The sequence below is a fragment of the Polistes dominula genome, unplaced genomic scaffold, assembly GCF_049000335.1.
Source record: "Polistes dominula isolate Pdom_NZ unplaced genomic scaffold, Pdom_raw_medaka contig_26, whole genome shotgun sequence".
NCBI lineage: Eukaryota > Metazoa > Arthropoda > Insecta > Hymenoptera > Vespidae > Polistes > Polistes dominula.
Genome location: NW_028300939.1, coordinates 2,899,020 through 2,917,396, shown reverse-complemented (window position 1 = coordinate 2,917,396; position 18,377 = coordinate 2,899,020). Strand labels below are relative to the sequence as shown.

General features: G+C 29.4%; 4 protein-coding genes across 24 annotated transcripts in view; 3 read left to right on the top strand and 1 right to left on the bottom strand.

The window, feature by feature from the left end:
- alpha-Man-IIb (alpha-Mannosidase class II b) overlaps positions 1-18,377 on the bottom strand; it is a 217,915-nt gene that overhangs the window by 78,519 nt on the left and 121,019 nt on the right. The window contains exon 1 of one of the 5 annotated variants that reach the window (XM_089171585.1): positions 2,610-2,642. The exons of the other annotated variants lie outside the window; for them this stretch is intronic. Within the exon in view, the coding sequence (XP_089027711.1) occupies positions 2,610-2,627 (18 nt within the window). The 5' untranslated portion in view covers positions 2,628-2,642. Of the gene's footprint in view, positions 1-2,609; positions 2,643-18,377 lie in introns of those variants that run through there. 5 annotated transcript variants of the gene reach the window in all.
- On the top strand, positions 2,791-5,030 carry LOC149032883 (uncharacterized). Its single transcript, XM_089171568.1, has 3 exons — positions 2,791-3,355; positions 3,811-3,930; positions 4,042-5,030. The coding sequence occupies exons 1-3, from the start codon at positions 3,155-3,157 to the stop codon at positions 4,216-4,218; spliced, it is 498 nt and encodes a 165-aa protein (XP_089027694.1). The 5' UTR covers positions 2,791-3,154; the 3' UTR covers positions 4,219-5,030.
- On the top strand, positions 5,157-14,071 carry LOC107073639 (uncharacterized). 14 transcript variants are annotated; one of them, XM_089171597.1, is made up of 10 exons: positions 5,157-6,632; positions 7,846-8,136; positions 8,371-9,258; positions 9,335-9,586; positions 9,779-9,898; positions 11,285-11,402; positions 11,809-12,067; positions 12,156-12,281; positions 12,421-12,503; positions 12,586-12,724. In XM_089171597.1, the coding sequence occupies exons 4-10, from the start codon at positions 9,428-9,430 to the stop codon at positions 12,591-12,593; spliced, it is 873 nt and encodes a 290-aa protein (XP_089027723.1). In that variant the 5' UTR covers positions 5,157-6,632; positions 7,846-8,136; positions 8,371-9,258; positions 9,335-9,427; the 3' UTR covers positions 12,594-12,724. The 14 variants fall into 14 exon arrangements, with proteins under 14 accessions (XP_089027723.1, XP_089027724.1, XP_089027725.1 ...); XM_089171588.1 differs by lacking the exons at positions 5,157-6,632; positions 7,846-8,136 and adding exons at positions 12,801-12,933; positions 13,931-14,071 and having other exon boundaries at positions 9,146-9,258; positions 12,413-12,503; positions 12,586-12,731; XM_089171591.1 differs by lacking the exons at positions 5,157-6,632; positions 7,846-8,136 and adding an exon at positions 12,801-13,059 and having other exon boundaries at positions 9,145-9,258; positions 12,028-12,067; positions 12,413-12,503; positions 12,586-12,731.
- Positions 14,255-18,044, top strand: LOC107073776 (uncharacterized). Of its 4 annotated transcripts, none has more exons than XM_089171600.1 (10): positions 14,255-14,394; positions 14,480-14,732; positions 14,905-15,024; positions 15,133-15,250; positions 15,366-15,624; positions 16,811-16,936; positions 17,057-17,147; positions 17,232-17,377; positions 17,448-17,580; positions 17,660-18,039. In XM_089171600.1, exons 2-10 carry the CDS (start codon positions 14,574-14,576, stop codon positions 17,708-17,710), a joined length of 1,203 nt encoding a protein of 400 aa, XP_089027726.1. In that variant the 5' UTR covers positions 14,255-14,394; positions 14,480-14,573; the 3' UTR covers positions 17,711-18,039. The 4 variants fall into 4 exon arrangements, with proteins under 4 accessions (XP_089027726.1, XP_089027728.1, XP_089027729.1 ...); XM_089171601.1 differs by having other exon boundaries at positions 14,268-14,405; positions 17,660-18,044; XM_089171602.1 differs by lacking the exon at positions 14,905-15,024 and having other exon boundaries at positions 17,660-18,043.

Genomic DNA, 18,377 nt, shown 5'->3' with positions numbered 1-18,377 from the left:
ATACAAAATCGCTTTATCTCGCTTACTTTTTGAGATATTTTCAAAAATGTAAGAAAAGGTGGGAATAGTTTTTTAATTTTTTTAATATATCTCGAAAAGTGAGGAAGATAATATATTTTAGTACTGCACCTTTTTTGTAGCAAATAAAATTGTCTACAAAACATAATTTATACAAAATCGCTTTATCTCGCTTACTTTTTGAGATATTTTCAAAAATGTAAGAAAAGGTGGGAATAGTTTTTTAATTTTTTTAATATATCTCGAAAAGTGAGGAAGATAATATATTTTAGTACTGCACCTTTTTTGTAGCAAATAAAATTGTCTACAAAACATAATTAATACAAAATCGCTTTATCTCGCTTACTTTTTGAGATATTTTCAAAAATGTAAGAAAAGGTGGGAATAGTTTTTTAATTTTTTTAATATATCTCGAAAAGTGAGGAAGATAATATATTTTAGTACTAAACCTTTTTTGTAGCAAATAAAATTGTCTACAAAACATAATTTATACAAAATCGCTTTATCTCGCTTACTTTTTGAAATATTTTCAAAAATCTATCATGCTGTCACAGATGCGCGCGAGACTCTCGAGCTATAGAGAATATAGAAGAAAAAGAGAATATATTTAAGAAAAAGGGTTTCATCGAGTTATACTGTTTACATTTGAACGAAGCTAACAATAGGTTGTCTATCTCTCTTGCACGCATGGAAGTTAAGAGTCTGCGCATGCGTGCCATGGCGACTACGTCACAATGAGTAAGAGCAGGATAGCTTCATTTTCTGTTTCTTTCTACAAAGGCGTAGGACTAAGGGAGTAATTACCTGTCTTTAAATTGGGATATTTCCTACAGGTAAATATTTATAAATATAAATTCAACACCAAAATTTAAAAAATAAATTAAAAATTCATATGAAAAAGAAAATTTTTTTAAATAACCCGTTTTAAGCGAAATATCGAGCAAAAACCGTTTTCACCCCTTGATTTTTAATAGAAGGGATGAAAAAAAAAATTTTTTGTTTCCCTACGATTATTCTTTGTAGTTTTTTAAAGATAATTAAAAAAAAAAATTTTTAAAAGTCCAATTTTTATATTTTTTATTGAATTTTCATTTTTTGAGTACTTTGAACCGTCGTAGGGGTGAAAGGGTGCGTTTTAGGGGAAAAATGGTCTGATATAGATAGGCCTAAAATTTTTTGCTCTACAACTTTTATTTGAAACTTTTTTTGATATTTTCAACATATAATCCAAAAATCGTATTTTGGGGTAGTTTTTAATTTTTTTCACCCCTTTCCCGGTGGTTGAGAACTTTTTTACTTTGCCCACAGTATTGTACGCATTTTTCTGATAATTTCCATATTTTTTCAGCCGTATAGCTCAAAAACCCGATTTCAGGGCTATTTTGACTGGACTAAAGCATTCGTGGAAGGGAACTGGTCGGTGGGCCCTGGATAGCTCAATTGGTTAAAGAGCAGTCGCCCGGAAAGCAAAAGATCCGTGGTTCGGGTCCCGGTCCAGTCAGTCCAGCGGTCCAGTTTTTTTCCACGAATCTTACATATATATAGCTGTTCCACGTGATGTAAACCATAGAGATACTACACATAGAGCAAACTAGACACCCTGTAGAAGGGACGCTTCATACATATTGCTGGGGGTTGCTAATTGCTGAAAATTTTGGGGGACAGCTTCCGATACAACGCGCAGCCATGTTTATCTTTAGTATGTATAAATAACGGCTGTGGTTAGTTATGATGATATAATACCCACGAATCCTAGCTGATTTATTAATATTAGAAATTAAAAACAAATTGTACTAATGATTAAAATAATTATTAATATAATATATATATATATATATATATATATATATATATATATATAGTAGATAATTGTATTTATGAAAATTATATAAATTCCTACAAGTTGTTTAGAAATTTCAAAATACTGTAATGCCTTTAATCAAATCAAACTTAATTGAATCTTTCTTTTTAAATTTATAATAATATTTTTGTTTAACCTATTCCATTTTAATATCAATTTTTTAATTATCATTAAATATGGTTCACTTTTTGTCTGTATTTGATGCAATTCATTATTTCATAATTTTTTCAAACCAATTCACCACTCTACCCCCCCCCCCCTACACTATTCACTATTACTATATACAACTTTTATACTATTTAAAATGTTTGATTCATTCGCGCGCAATCACGTGACTACATAAGTTCCTGTCCCCCAAAATTCTTTGACTCGTCCCTCCTGCAGGGTCCTTAGAGCAAACAAGCCAGTATAAAACCTGTCGGCGAAATAAAAAGAGCTAGAAAATAAGAGGTTGATGTTGTCTCTCTCTAACTTGCGAATCTTTTGTTCTTTCTTGCGTTATATATGTATATATTTGTACTGCATGAGTTAGAGAGAGACAACATGAACCTTTCGTTTTTTGTTGCTATATTCATGCAGAGACATTTACCACTTACACAACCGCCTATGATTTGTTTCCTCTATCTGTAATATCTCTATGGATGTAAACGTGTTTGTGCTTGGTCTTTGATGACCATTAAAATATGTAATTATTGAATTAATTGTTTATAATAAATAATAACACTTATACCTTTAAGTTTGTTATCATACAACCAATACGATCAACAAGCAATTTCAATTTTTCACAAAAATATTTCAAAATTTGGATAAGCCCGTTTCTAAAACAAGATTGCTCACCCCTGGTTTAAGTAATACGTTTCTATTCGAAGGATAAAAGTAAACTGAGTAAAAAGCAATCCGATGAAAAAATCGGATATTCATAATGCGCATGTCCTTTGTGGAAGGGATAAAATGTATTCCACCCCCCCCACCCCCCTATAAAGATGTAACAACAACAAATTACTTAATTGTTGGGAATATACACCTGTCGTTTAGATATGATTGTCCTATAAAGGGGGAAAAATGTAAGACGTTATATGAATACTACACATTGTATATTGTGAAGAAATGTTTTCTATTAATTCAACACAACAAACACATACACACAAACACATACACACCTGTTCATATTTAATTTAATAGATACCTGAAAGGTATAATTAGAATACTTAATGTGATACACAATCGTAGGATTGAAGTTAGTCAAAGTTAGGAAGTCAAACTATACACAACAGTATGATAATAAAAGATGAAGATTGTATTCGAAATGAGTATTACGTTTATAATCGATTATTTTTTAAGATTATTGGCTTATGGCAATTTCAGAGATCAACGAAACAATTGATTTACTTTTGTTTTATCAATTTTATTATATTTACTGCATTACTTGGACAAGTAAGTGTTGATGACAGTGTTGATGAGATTAATTCATTTAATTAACATCTGTCTGATACCTAAATGTGATAATTATAATGTGTGTGATCATCTGTATGATTAATTGTGCTCATAATTATGGGAAAGTGGTTTAAGTCATATATCACTTGTTTCGAGATATTTCAAGATTTATACATGAACATTATACAATACGAATTTTATACAATATTGAAATAACAAACATTATCTAACTATTTATTTTTGATAATATCGTAAAAATTACATTGAATTTATTTAGTTTATAATAATATAGTGCGTAATAACTGATAAACTCATTTTTTATTAATTTTGACTTACATTAGACTACTTTCATAATTTTATGGGCACAATTATCATATGATTTTTATTTATTTATTTTTTTTTAAATAAATAAAAGAAGGGGAAAAATATAAATTGACTGTTTTTATTTAATTACGTATTATTAATAATAATAATAATAATAATAGATTTTCCTTTAGATAGCCATGCTCTTTAGGTCGGAATTAAAAGTTAGTACTATTACCAAATTACTGGAAACAGTTCTGCCTACTTTATGTTTCGGTGTTTGTTATTACAATTTATTATGGAATGGTGAAATTGTTCGTATTTTCTTGAAAAATATCAGTTTATTTGTTTCTATTTGTTTTTTTTTTTTTTAAATAAATATAAACGCACGTTACAATCATTCATTTATACGTAATTAATATTAGATGAATAATATTTTACATCGTATCAAATGTGATTGGGATGAATTGGCAGATAAACCGGAATTGATTATACTCAAAAAATACGCCAATGTAAGCAGATTGTGTACAATTACAATTGCAAGTAAGTTAATGAAAATTCATCATGAATACTATTTATTCATTAATATACAGTGGATGTAAAAAGTATTCGTACAACGATCAATTTGAAATAAAATGTTGTGAAAATGTAGTTTATTAAATAATTGTTTTTTTTATAAACGATGAATTTATTCATGAGTATAAATGAATATACGTACAGGATAATACTGACGTGTCATACTGTTTAAGTGTATCTAAAGGTGTTCAATTTACAGTTCCTATTAAAATAATGCTAATTATTAAGTGAATAATATGCGTTTTCTAACCAAAAATGCAGTCAGACCACCACTTTCAAAATTAACAACCAGATTCATTATAAAATTTGAAGAAGCCCAAATCCATTCAACATAATTTAAGATGCTTCAAATTGAAACAAAAATAATACTCAATTTATTTGACATATCTTTAAAACACTTCAGAAACATAATTGATGCGATTGAAAACATTTTTTAACTTACATCAATTACAAAACAATTTACTGCTCATTTACATTTTGCGTGTGTGAAAGGGATTTGAAGAAACCATGATATTCCTGTGGGATATGTAGTAGTAGGTCTATTATGTCCTTGAATTTTGATGTTGTAATTTGTCTGATATTTTCATACAGTGGTATCAATGTAATATTGTCGAACTTTTTTGGTCTACCCAGACGTGCTAATAAATTCAGAATTTTCAAATGTTCATTCTCATTTATCGATGTTTTATAGAAAATTTGATCCAGTTCATTTCTGACAAAACTCATTGAAACATATTTTTAACCAGTTTATCGATTCTTTGTTAGAATTGTGTAACCTTTTAAAAAATTGCCTTTTATACTCGAAATATAAGCAACGTTAAATGGTTTATTGATATATAAAATGAAGTTGTACAAATTTGATCAATGTACGAATATTTTCTACACTTACTGTAAATATATATATATATATATATATGAGAAATAAAAATAATTATTTTTCTTTTTCAGTCAGTTTTTACTTAAACATCATTTTTATTCTATTTCCATCATTTTTACATATGTTTTTGAATATTTTTGCTGGAAATAATGAAATAAAATTGATGATACCAATGGAAGTTGATTACATAGCAAAAAATAAAATTGATTACTTTCTTTTATATTCATGCGAATATACGTATACATGTATTGTGTGTATGTTAGGGGTAGCCAATTATTCTATGTTTGTAGCAATCATACAACACGCATGTGCATTGTTAAATATTGTCTCGTAAGTAATGGAAAACAATTAATTATATATATATATATATATAAATATAATTATATATGATAAAATAAAAACTGTAAATATTTCATTTTTGTTTCTATGTTACTAAAAGAAAAATTGCAGTACTTTTTGAATTAACACAGATGGAGGATAGATGAAAGATTCAAAAATATCCAACAAAATTTTGATCATAATTCAATTAATGGACAATTGACGGATGAACGTGAATGGATTGTCGGTATCATACAATTCTACACTAATACAATTAAGTTAGTATATACTAATTGTATAAAACTATATTATAAACTAATTAACACATTGCGTACGGCACACTGTTTGCGTAGGTAGGATACAGAGCTACTGTTGCAATAGCTGTAATGATCCATTGATTAATATTAACATTAATTTTTTTCGTTAATTAGAGATTAGGATAATACACGAGACTCCGTTAACCTGGTGTTTTCTTATTACGTTAGTAATAAGAAAATCAAATTTTGATTCCATCATTAATTAAATCATGAAAACGAGATATCTCGTGACCCGTACGCAATGTGTTAATAGACATATACAAAATTTCAATTAATATTAAAGATTTAATATTTATAAAATTATTATATATTTATTATTATTATTATTATTATTGATTTATACATTTAATATTATTAATTATATTATTAATATTAAAACAATTTTTTTCATTGTTTTACAAGTTTTGTAGATTTAATAAAATCGTGTTACGAGTCGGTTTATTTAATCGAAGCATTATTCGGATCGATTATTATTATGATCGATTACGTTTACGTGAGTAAAGTGTTAACACATAACAAAAAAAAAAATTGAAATTTTTTTTCTTTCGCAAATTTATAGACAATTATTTTCTATCATAGTTATTTGAAATACTTTCTTTTACCTTAAATACGAGAGAAGAATTAGCTAAGCTATCTTATATCATTGGATCTTTGATTGTAATATTTGCTTATTATTATCTTGGACAAAAATTAATTGACAATCATACAGATGTTTATACAAAACTGTAAGTACTTGTTGAATTTTAATTTTTTTCATTTTTATTTTGAATTACATTATTTCATTTTATTTTATAGCTGTCAAATTCCGTTTTACTCTTTATCATTAAAAACACAAAAGATGTTACTATTTTTGATAATGAGAAGCATAAGACCCTGTAATCTTTCTGTAAAAGGAGTAATCGTAATATCTCACTATCTTTTTGCAGCGGTAAACAATTATCCCTATATATTTTGGGAGTACAAATTAATTTGGTCCGTTGTCAAAAATGGCTCTCTAAAAGCATTCAATTTTGAAATAGTAACAACTGATTGCCATGGTTTTAGATAGATTGAACATCTGCCGATAACATCCAGTTTGCATTATTTTGAGTTTCATACAAAACGTATTTTCTTACGCTGTTGACAATTTCAGACTATATGATAACAAACAGCATTAGTGGGAAGTTTTCATTTTTCATTTTAATTGGAAATATAGTGCAGCTGAAGCTCATCGTAGGTTTGTGGAAGTTTACGGTGACAATGGTTTAATTGACAAGTCATGTAGAGAATGATTTGGACACTTCAAAAGTGTTGATTTCAGCGTTAAAGATAGAGATCGTTTGGAACAGTCAAAAATATTCGTAGACAATGAAATGCAGGCAGTACTCGATAAAGATCTGAGTCAAATGCAAGACGAGTTTGCACTTACGTTGGGGTTGAAAGCAAAAAGCAGGGTCTGTACGTTTAAAGTCTATGGGCATTATGAGAAAACGGCCGGAATATAAGAACAGACATGACAAAGTTATTCTTTTGCATGATAACACTCAGCTTCATGTCGCAAAAGTTGTCAAAAAATTATTGAGAAACAATCAAATGGGCTATTATACAACACCCGCTGTATTCTCGGGACAGTGCTCTTTCTATCTACTAACTGTTTTGACGAATGTTAAACGATTTGGCAGGTAACAACTTCACTTTTTTCTAAGAAATCAAAAATTGGCTTAAAAATTGGACCGCCTTAAAAAACGAGAAGTTTTCCAAAATATGATTTAAGAATTGCCATAAGAGGTGGAGAAAAGTTTTGAGCAATGATGGAAAATATTTTGATTAATTTGTTAATTCATTATCTTTTCAAATAAATGCATTTGTTGAGCTAAGGAAACGGACCGAATTAATTTGTACACGTAATGTATACTTAAATACAGGGTGATTCACCACCTCTTGTTACCTAAATAAATCTCGAAAATGACTCAACCTTCGAAAAAAATATTAACTTCATATTGACAGTCCTGAATTTTTCATGCAACTGTCTTTTTATCCACTTTTCTGTTACTATCATACTTTCGGAGCTATTTTGTGGCAAAAGCTGGTGAATCACCCTGTATATATATACAATATAGTTACTTATAAAATATTGTACTAATAGAAATAATTATTTTTAGTTGATGCGAACGTCATTCTCCTACGCCATGGTATTTTATAATTTGCAATAAAATAAAATGAAAATTGTTAACGGTAACCATGCTGAGGACACAAGATCTCGTCGAACACTAGGATTAAGGAGCACTGGGCATGGTTAGTACTTGGATGGATGTGACCCGCTTGGGAATACCTTTGCTTCGTTAACATTTTAATCCGTCTGCATGATCACTGGGTGGATTGAGTTATAGCTCAGTTTGGTTAAGTTGCTGGTCCCAAGTATGGATAAAGGATTAGGGTTGTGAAAGATTAGGGTAAGTATAGACCCCTGCACGACGTAAAAACCTTAGTTAGAACAGGCTCACAGAATCCGACTGGACTCACCTGGCAAGTTGCGATGAGGAACAGGCAATTGTGCCTATTTGGAAGAAAGAAGAAGAAGAAGAGGAAGCAATGAAATTATATTTGTGGTGGTCGCGGCAATGGTCCCGAAATGCGATTAAAACACAAAGCGCCGACGAAATAAAAACACTTTCTGTTTTCACCAGGCTGCGTCGTCTCACACCAGGGCCGTACTGATACTCCTCGGCAGACAACGCACCAGTTTTAGTACACGGGATACGACCCTACAAGTGGTGCGCCTTTTCCGACGTGGGTGTCGTCCGTTTGGGCCACGTAATATGATAGCTGCGTGAAGACAATTAAGTGGGCCACATGTGCGATCGCGAAATAGAGACAATACCATTGGATAGACTATGTGACGTGTGATTACAGCCAAGGCATTCGATTGGTCGTGCCTTGCGACGTGATCCATTTTGATTATCATTCGTTACTAACTTCTCTCCCTGATACCCCCTACACTCTTCTTAACAACAGAAAAAATCTATTGGATACACGTTTCGAGGACGATTTGCAAATTCGAACATCAATATTCATATATTTCTTATTAATTAATCTGCATTTATAGCTGTTGTAATAAAAAATGATTCCACGTATACATATCTTGTTATAATCACCCCATATGTTTAAATTTAATATTGCATTGAATAGTTACATGTAATTGTTTAAAAGAAATTCTAAATATATGTATTAAAAATCTTATTCGAAGAAAATGTCCCATAAGAAAAAAAGAAGAATATTTATCCGATATAAATAAAAGAAAACGAAAATGGAGATAATTGTCATAATAGACATATTAAGTTAACGATATTGCGTTACAACAAAAATAAACCATACGAGTGAATAAGTTTATAATAAAGAACGTTGTTCGTAACGCGCATGTCTTCGAAGGAAGGGGATGGAAAATATTGAATATGTAAGGGTATATAGGAAAATTACTTAGTAAATGTGAGAATGACACCTGCATGGTTACATCTAATTGATTAAAAAACGGGGAAAAAAAAGCAATAGTGAATGTGACATAGAATGCAATTTAAGTATGAGTTTATAAAACTTAATAATTATGATATACAGTGACAATATCGTAACGTTATCTAATCATTAATTTTTCAGATAACATTAAATAGGGTAATTAAAATACTTAATAAATTTACAAAGTGTAGGATTGTAGTCATTCGGAATTAGATTGTTGCAAAATTCGGTAACATGTTTTTAAAAGACGAGGACAGTATTCGAAACGAATACTACGCTTACAATTGTTTCTTTTTCAAAATAATTGGTTTATACCAATTTCGATCAAAATTCAAGCAATTGATTTACTTTTGTTTCATAAATTTTATTATATCTACTCCATTACTTGGACAAGTAAGTGTTGTTGCGATTTATTCTTTTAATTATAATCTGTGTATTATGACTTTTATTTAAGAAAAGACAAAATTATAAATCAACTGTGTTTTTTTTTCATTTTCGTATTAATAATAATAATAATAATAATAATAATAATAATAATAATAATAATAATAATAATAATAATAATAATAATAGATTTTGCTTTAGACAGCAATGCTATTTAGGTCAGAATTAAAAATTAATACTATTGCTAAATTACTGGAAACATTTTTACCTACTTTGTGTTTTATATCATGTTATTACAATTTATTATGGAATGGTGCAGTTGTTCGTATTTTCATAAAAAATATTGATCTAAATATTAGGTCTACAAGTAAGTTTACAGTGTTTTTTAATAGATGGTGTCACGAGCAGATTTCATGCAGAAATGTCATATCGCATGTGTCATTTTCAAGGCTTGTCCTATCTGTTAACAACATTGCATCATCATATTTGCCCATTTCTATCGGCGTCATATATTTTATGCAGCAAAAACATGGCAAGATATGTGCCAAATAAGCGTCGTTTGCAGAAAACGCTGATTTTATTCATTGATATGAAGAATAGTGTAGCTGAGGCCTATCGTTAGCTTTTGGAAACTTACGTGGCAGAATGTATTGGTAAATCGACGTGTTGTGAGTGATTTAAACGGTTCAAAAATAGTGATTTTGACGTTGAAGACAAGGAGCGCTCCTGAAAACCGAAAAATTTTGAAGACGAGGAATTGGGGGCTTTGCTGGATTAGGATCCGGGTTTAAATTCAAGAAGAGCTTGCTGCATCATTGAGCGTTAAACAACAAGCTATTTCCCTGCGCCTGAAAGATTTGGGATTCATTTAAAAAGTTGGAAATTGAGTGCCGTACGAGTTGAAGTCGAGAGATGTCGAATGGCAAGTTCGCATGTTAGAAATGTTGCTGCAGCGGCATAAAAAAAAGTCGTTTCTGCATCGTATTGTCACTGGTGACGAAAAGTGGATCTATTATGATAATCCTCAACGCAAAAAACCATATGCAAAGCCTGGCGAGCCAGCCAAATCGAAATATTCACATGAATAAGGTCATGCTCTGCATATGGTGGTATCAGAAGGGTGTCATATACTACGAACTGCTTCCGAGTGGTCAAACCATCAAAGGACCATTGTATCGAACCCAATTAATTTGTTTGAAGCGAGCATTGGCGGAAAAACGGCCAGAATATCAGACCAGGCACGAGTCCGTAATTTTCCACCACGACAACGCTCGGCCACATGTTGCTGTTTCGGTCAAAAACTACTTGGATAATAGTGGATGGAAAATTCTGCCTCACCCGCCTTATAGTCCAGATTTGGCGCCATCCGACTACCACTTGTTTCGGTCGATGCAGAACGCTCTTACCGGATTGCGCCTCACTTCAGTAGAGGGAATCAAAAATTGGCTCAATATGTTCTTGGGCTCAAAAGACGAGAACTTTTTTTGGTCCAGAATTAACAAATTGTTAGAAAGATGGTTAAAATTTGTATTTTTCGCTAGACAATATTTTGAATGAAAATTATGTAACGATTTTTTCAAAAAAAAAAAACCCTCAAATTTTATAAACAATAACAGAAAACTTACTTGTAGCCCCAATATTTGTTCTTTTTTAAATAAATATGCTCACGTACGTTATAATAATTATTTTACACGTAATTAATTTTAGATGCAGAATATTTTACATCGTATCAAATGTGATTGGGTCGAATTAGCAGATAGACCGGAATTAATTATACTCAAAAAATACGCCAATGTAAGCAGATGGTGTACAATTACAATTGCAAGTAAGTAAATGAAAAATTCATCAAAAATAAAATTTACTTATTAATATACACTGTGTGTAGTAAGTATTCGTATACAGATTAATTTGAAATAAAAAAGATTTGAAATTGTTCAATCGCAAACAAGTACAGAAAGTCCACCGTGTTTTACTGTAGGTAGCAAGTTTTCTGATTTAATCTCTTCATTTTTTTTTCGTTCATATCGTGCAGTGTTCATCAGACCAAAAAATATGAAATTTACTTTCGCCTGTAAAAATAACTCGATTTCAGTACTCCACACACATTGGTCTTTCACTGGTATTATTTGCGAGGTTGAATCTTTTCATTTACGAAAATTGATCAGAATACGAATACTTTCTACACCCACTGTATATATAAATAATTGAAAAAAATTATTTTTCTGTTTTAGTCAGTATTTATTTATATATTATTCTACTTCTATTTCCATCAATTTTACGTATGTTTTTGAATACTTTTGGTGGAAATAATGAAATAAAATTGTTGTATCCAATGGAAGTTGATTACTTACCAAAAAATAAAATTGATTACTTCATTTTATATTTATGCGAGTATATGCATTCATGTATTATTTTTATGTTAGGGGTAGCCAATTATTCTATGTTTGTAGCAATCATACAACACGCATGTGCATTGTTCAATATTATTACGTAAGTAACGAAAAAATTGTAAAGATTTCATTTCTTTCTTAAATATGATATTACGAGAACAATTGCAATACTGTTTGATTTAACACAGATGGAGGATAGATGACAGATGCAAAAATATCCAACAAAATTTTGATCATAACTCAAATAATGGACAATTAATGGACGAACGTGAATGGATTGTCGGTATCATACAATTCTACACTAATACAATTAAGTTAGTATACTCTAATTGTATAAAACTATATTATAAACTAATTAATAGACATATACAAAATTTCAATCAATATTAAAGATTTAATATTTATTAAATATTTATATATTTAATATTAATCATTATTTAACAAGTTTTGTAGATTTAATAAAATCGTGTTACGAATCAGCTTATATATTCGAAGGATTAATAACATTGATTATTATTATGGTCGATTATGTTTACGTGAGTAAAGTGTTGGAACAAAACAAATAAATTGAAATTTATTTCATTTCGCAAATTTATAGACAATTATTTTCTATCATAGTTATTTGAAATACTTTCTTTTACCTTAAATACGAGAGAAGGATTAGAAAAGCTATCTTATGTCATTGGATCTTTGATTGTAATATTTACTTATAATCATCTTGGACAAAAATTAATTGACAATCATACAGATGTTTATACAAAACTGTAAGTACTTGTTGTATTTTCATTTTTTTCATTGTTATCTTGAATTCCATAATCCATTTTATTTTATAGCTGTCAAATTCCGTTTTACTCTTTATCATTAAAAACACAAAAGATGTTACTATTTTTGATAATGAGAAGCATAAGACCCTGTAATCTTTCTGCAAAAGGAGTAATCGTAATATCCCACGATCTTTTTGCAGCGGTAAACAATTATCCCTATATATTTTGGGAGTACAAATTAATTTGGTCCGTTGTCAAAAATGGCTCTCTAAAAGCATTCAATTTTGAAATAGTAACAACTGATTGCCATGGTTTTAGATAGATTGAACATCTGCCGATAACATCCAGTTTGCATTATTTTGAGTTTCATACAAAACGTATTTTGTTACGCTGTTGACAATTTCAGACTATATGATAACAAACAGCATTAGTGGGAAGTTTTCATTTTTCATTTTAATTGGAAATATAGTGCAGCTGAAGCTCATCGTAGGCTTGCGGAAGTTTACGGTGACAATGGTTTAATTGACAAGTCATGTAGAGAATGGTTTGGACACTTTAAAAGTGTTGATTTCAGCGTTAAAGATAGAGATCGTTTGGGACAGTCAAAAATATTCGTAGACAATGAAATACAGGCAGTACTCAATGAAGATCTGAGTCAAATGCAAGACGAGTTTGCACTTACGTTGGGGTTGAAAGCAAAAAGCAGGGTCTGTACGTTTAAAGTCTATGGGCATTATGAGAAAACGGCCGGAATATAAGAACAGACATGACAAAGTTATTCTTTTGCATGATAACACTCAGCCTCATGTCGCAAAAGTTGTCAAAAAATTATTGAGAAACAATCAAATGGGATATCATACCACACCCGCCGTATTCTCGGGACAGTGCTCTTTCTATCTACTAACTGTTTTGACGAATGTTAAACTATTTGGGAGGTAACAACTTCACTTTTTTCTAAGAAATCAAAAATTGGCTTCAAAATTGGACCGCCTTAAAAAACGAGAAGTTTTCCAAAATATGATTTAAGAATTGTTATAAGAGGTGGAGAAAAGTTTTGAGCAATGATGGAAAATATTTTGATTAATTTGTTAATTAATTATCTTTTCAAGTAAATGCATTTTTTCAGCTAAAGAAACGGACCGAATTAATTTGTTTATTATTTGTTATTAATAGTTACTAATAGAAATAATTATTTTTAGTTTATGCGAACGTCATTTTCATACGTCATGGTATTTTCTAATTTTTGAATGAAATCACATTTACATGTAGTATTGCATTAAATAGTTATATGTAATTGTTTTAAAAAAAATTCTAAATATATGTATAAAAAATCTTTAACTAAGATAAAACCCGTTAAGAAAAAAAGATGAATATTTACCCGATATAAAAACAAGTAGATACAGGTAATTGTCATAACAGTCGTACCAAGTTAACGATAATGCGTTACGTTCAAGCGACAAATGTAAACTGCACGAGAATATGATGATAAAAAAAAAGCTTTTTCGTAACGCGCATGTCTTCGAAAGAGGGGGGAGGAAAGATTTTGAATATGCAAAGGTAGATTGGAAAATTACTTAATAACTGTGAAAATGACACCTGCACGGTTATATATAATTGATCGAAAAAGGGGGAGAGAAAAGCAATGGATAATGTGACAGAGACTGTAAGTTAAGTGTGAGTGTATAAAATATAATAATTATGATATACAGTGACAATATCGTAACGTTCCTTAATCATTAATTTTGCAGATACCATTAAAAATTGATTATTAGAATACTTAATGAATTTACAAAGCATGGGGTTGAAGTCATTCAGAATCAGAGTGTTGCAACATACGGTAACATGTTTTTAAAAGATGAAGACTGTATTCGAAACGAATACTATTCTTACAATTGTTTATTTTTCAAATTAATTGGTTTATGTAAATTTCAATCAAAATCCAAGCAATTAATTTACGTTAGTTTGTTAAATTTGTCAATATTAATTGCTTCATTAGGACAGGTAAGTCTCTGTTTATTAATTAATATCATGTTATCAAGTATAATTTTTTTTTTTTTTAAATTAACACTCAATAAAATGACATAAAATTAAATTTATTGTTTAATTTAATAAGGTATAAGTAAATAATATTTAATGTAAATAATAATAATAATAATATGGGTTTTCTCTTTAGATAGCTACGCTATTTAATTCGGAACTTCAAATAAGTTACATTGTAAAATTGTTGGAAACAACTCTGCCAACATTATGTTTTGGATTTTGTTATTACAATCTATTATTGAATAGTCAAATTGTTCGTAATTTCCATTAAAAAAAAAAAAAAAAATTATTTAATTATAATGCTGAACAAATTACAGTGATAGATTTTAAATTATATTATATTTAACGTATCAACTTTCAGATGGGTCAAATTTTGAATCGTATCAATTGCGATTGGAACGAATTAGAAAATAAACCGGAGTTTGTAATATTAAAGGATTATGCACGTGTAAGCAGAAGATGTTCAATTACAATTGCACGTAAGTCAAACAATAATAATATTAATAAACACAATATATTAAAAGAAAATATTTTGAAGTTTATTGTTAAAAAAAATTTTCATGAAAATCTAAATCTATTAATTTTGTTTTACAGTAATCTTTTACTTTTATATTGCATTTTTGATCAGTCCAAGTTTATTTCTAACAATACAATTTATATTTGGTGTAAAAAGTGCAAATGAATTAATATTACCAGTACCAGTAGACTTTGCTATGAAAAATAGATTCAGTTTCTACTGTGCGTTATTGATTGAATACATAAATTTGACCTTGATAACAATGATAGGAGTTGCCAATTATACAATGTTTATAACAATTGTGCAACATGCTTGTGCACTTTTCAATATCATTTCGTAAGTATTTAAAATTATTTAAACAATATATTTTACGATAAGTCTACAAATAAGTTTCCGATGAATTTATTGTTACAAAACTGTACATTACGTTTATTTGAAGTATTATACATCACAAGCAATTACTTTTTCCCATCTCTCATACAGCATTCTGAAGAACTCTTCATCTTTTGAGGTTATGCACAAATCAATCCAATTTATAGTATCTTCATCTTCTTATCTTAATATATATAAATTACGTGTCACGTTGTTTGTTCGCAATGGACTCCTAAACTACTTAACCGATTTTAATAAAATTTTCCACACTGTGTGCAGTTTCATTCAACTTGAAAGATAGAATAGTTTATATCTCAATTTATAATCGCAATTATTTGTTTATTAACAAAGAGTCATGATTATCTCTGTCAGTTCGATAAGATTCTAACAGACGGCGGTATAAGGTAATTCGTTGACTTGAAGACGTGTGAATCGGACTGATTGTGAGTCCTAGTATGATATAGAACTCTGCTCAGACAGACCATGTGTCATCGATCAGAATAAATAAGAGTCAGACAACGCAATGTCTGGTGAATTCAGCGGGTAGGGTAACACTTCCCAATCAGGTGTTTTTAAATAGTTTTTGACCGGAACTGCAACATGTGAACGAGTATTATCATGGAGGAGAATAATTTTGTCATGTCTGGAGTAGTAATTAGTGCGTTTTTCCTTCAGAACTCGGCTCAATCTCATTAATTGTGTTCGGTAGAGGACTCCAATAAAGGTTTCGCTCGGATTTGACCAATTCGTAATACACGACACCCCTGTTTTCGTACGTTTTTCGGCCCTTCCACTGCAATCTTTGTCTTCTACGCTAAAGTCACCGTGTTTAAACTTTTGAAACCACTCACGACAAGTTCTCTCACTTAAAGCAGACTTATCATATGCTTCTACAAGCAATCGATGCACCTCAGCTTCAGATTTGTTTTCAATTGAAGAAGTAAATTAAAAGTTGCGACAAATGATGCTTATTTGGAACAAAATTAGACATTTTAGGAGAAACAAAATGATATGATGCTGATACAAAGTCAATAATACTTCATGCTGTCTTTCATTTGTCAATTTTAACCTGAACCTTGAGTAGCATCATCTTTTTTGTAAACCTAATATTATTAATAAATTAAAGTGTAGTATATTATATTTATTACAGAGCAAGGATAGATGGAAGATTTAAAAAAAATACTAAAAAATTTGAACAATGTACCGTACATGATATAATAGTAGATGAAAACGAATGGATCATCGATATCATTAAATTTTATAATCACGTGGTTGAGTTTGTATTAAATTTTACAAACATTTATTAAAGTTGTTTTTGATGTTTTTTTTTTTTTATAGAAATTCTAATTAAAAATAATAATATTTTTAATATATGTCTGTTTTATCGCTGCCAAAGTTTTATCACATTAATAAAGTTGTGTTATGAAAGAGTATTAATCGTCGATGTTGTACTAGCGTCACTTATGATTATTGTGGATTATTATTATGTAAATAAATTATTTCAAATTAACATTTAAATATGTACACTTTTTTTTTGCTGTATCAAGCTAACGATTAGTTAATTTGTTTAGTTATTTGAGATACTATCCGTAACATTGAACACGAGTGATGTAATTAAAAAGGTAACTTATGTTATTGGATCTATTTCTGTAATATTCGCTTACAGTTATCTCGGACAAAAATTGATAGACAATCATGAATACATTTATTCAAGACTGTAAGTAATTGTAAATTATTTTAATTCATTTTTATCTAGAATTATAAATTATTTATTTTATATTTTATAGCTGTCAAATTCCGTTTTATACTCTATCATTGAAAACACAAAAGATGTTACCATTTTTGATAATGAGAAGCCTAACACCGTGTAATCTTTCTATAAAAGGAGTTATCGTAATATGCCACTATGTTTTTGCTTCGGTAAAACAATTTTTTTCTATATGAACTAAATTACTTATAAAAAAAAAGATTACAAAAACAGAAATAATTTGTTTTTCAGATAATGCAAACGTCATTTTCTTATGCTATGATATTTCGTAATTTGCTATGAGATTACATTAAATACATACATGTAATTGTTCTGAGAAACAGAATAATTATAAAAAGAAAATGAATGTAATGATATTTTATTGTTATATTAATTACTTGATTACGTATATGTAATGTCGATAATTCTTGTAAATTACAAACGTTGATAATATAATCACAGCACGATAGCTTTCTTTTTATTCAAGTTGTCACACTTATCATCCTATGCTAATAATCAAGATTTGCAGCATATATTCTGAATCAGATAATATATAAAAAATAATAATATTATTATTACGTTAAATAAAATTACGTTATTTGTAATCACTTGTAAGAAGTTCGCGCAAAAGAAAAAAAATTATTCACTGGTTACAAAAAAATAAGTAATCGAAGAGCAGACAAACTAACTTTAAAGTAATACTTTATCTTCAAGCGATAAAAGTAAACTGAACGAGAATAAGATTGTAAAAAAAATGGTAAGATCACAACGCGCATGTCATCGTGGTGGGGGAAATGAAAGATTTGAATATGTAAAGGAAGAAGAGGTAGAAAATTACTTTAATAACTGTGAAAAAGAAAACACCTATAAGGTTATATATAATTCATCGAGAAAGGGACAAAGTACGTATCGATGAACGACAAAGTATTTACGTGAAGTGTGTGTGAGTGTAAAATATAATTTTTATCGT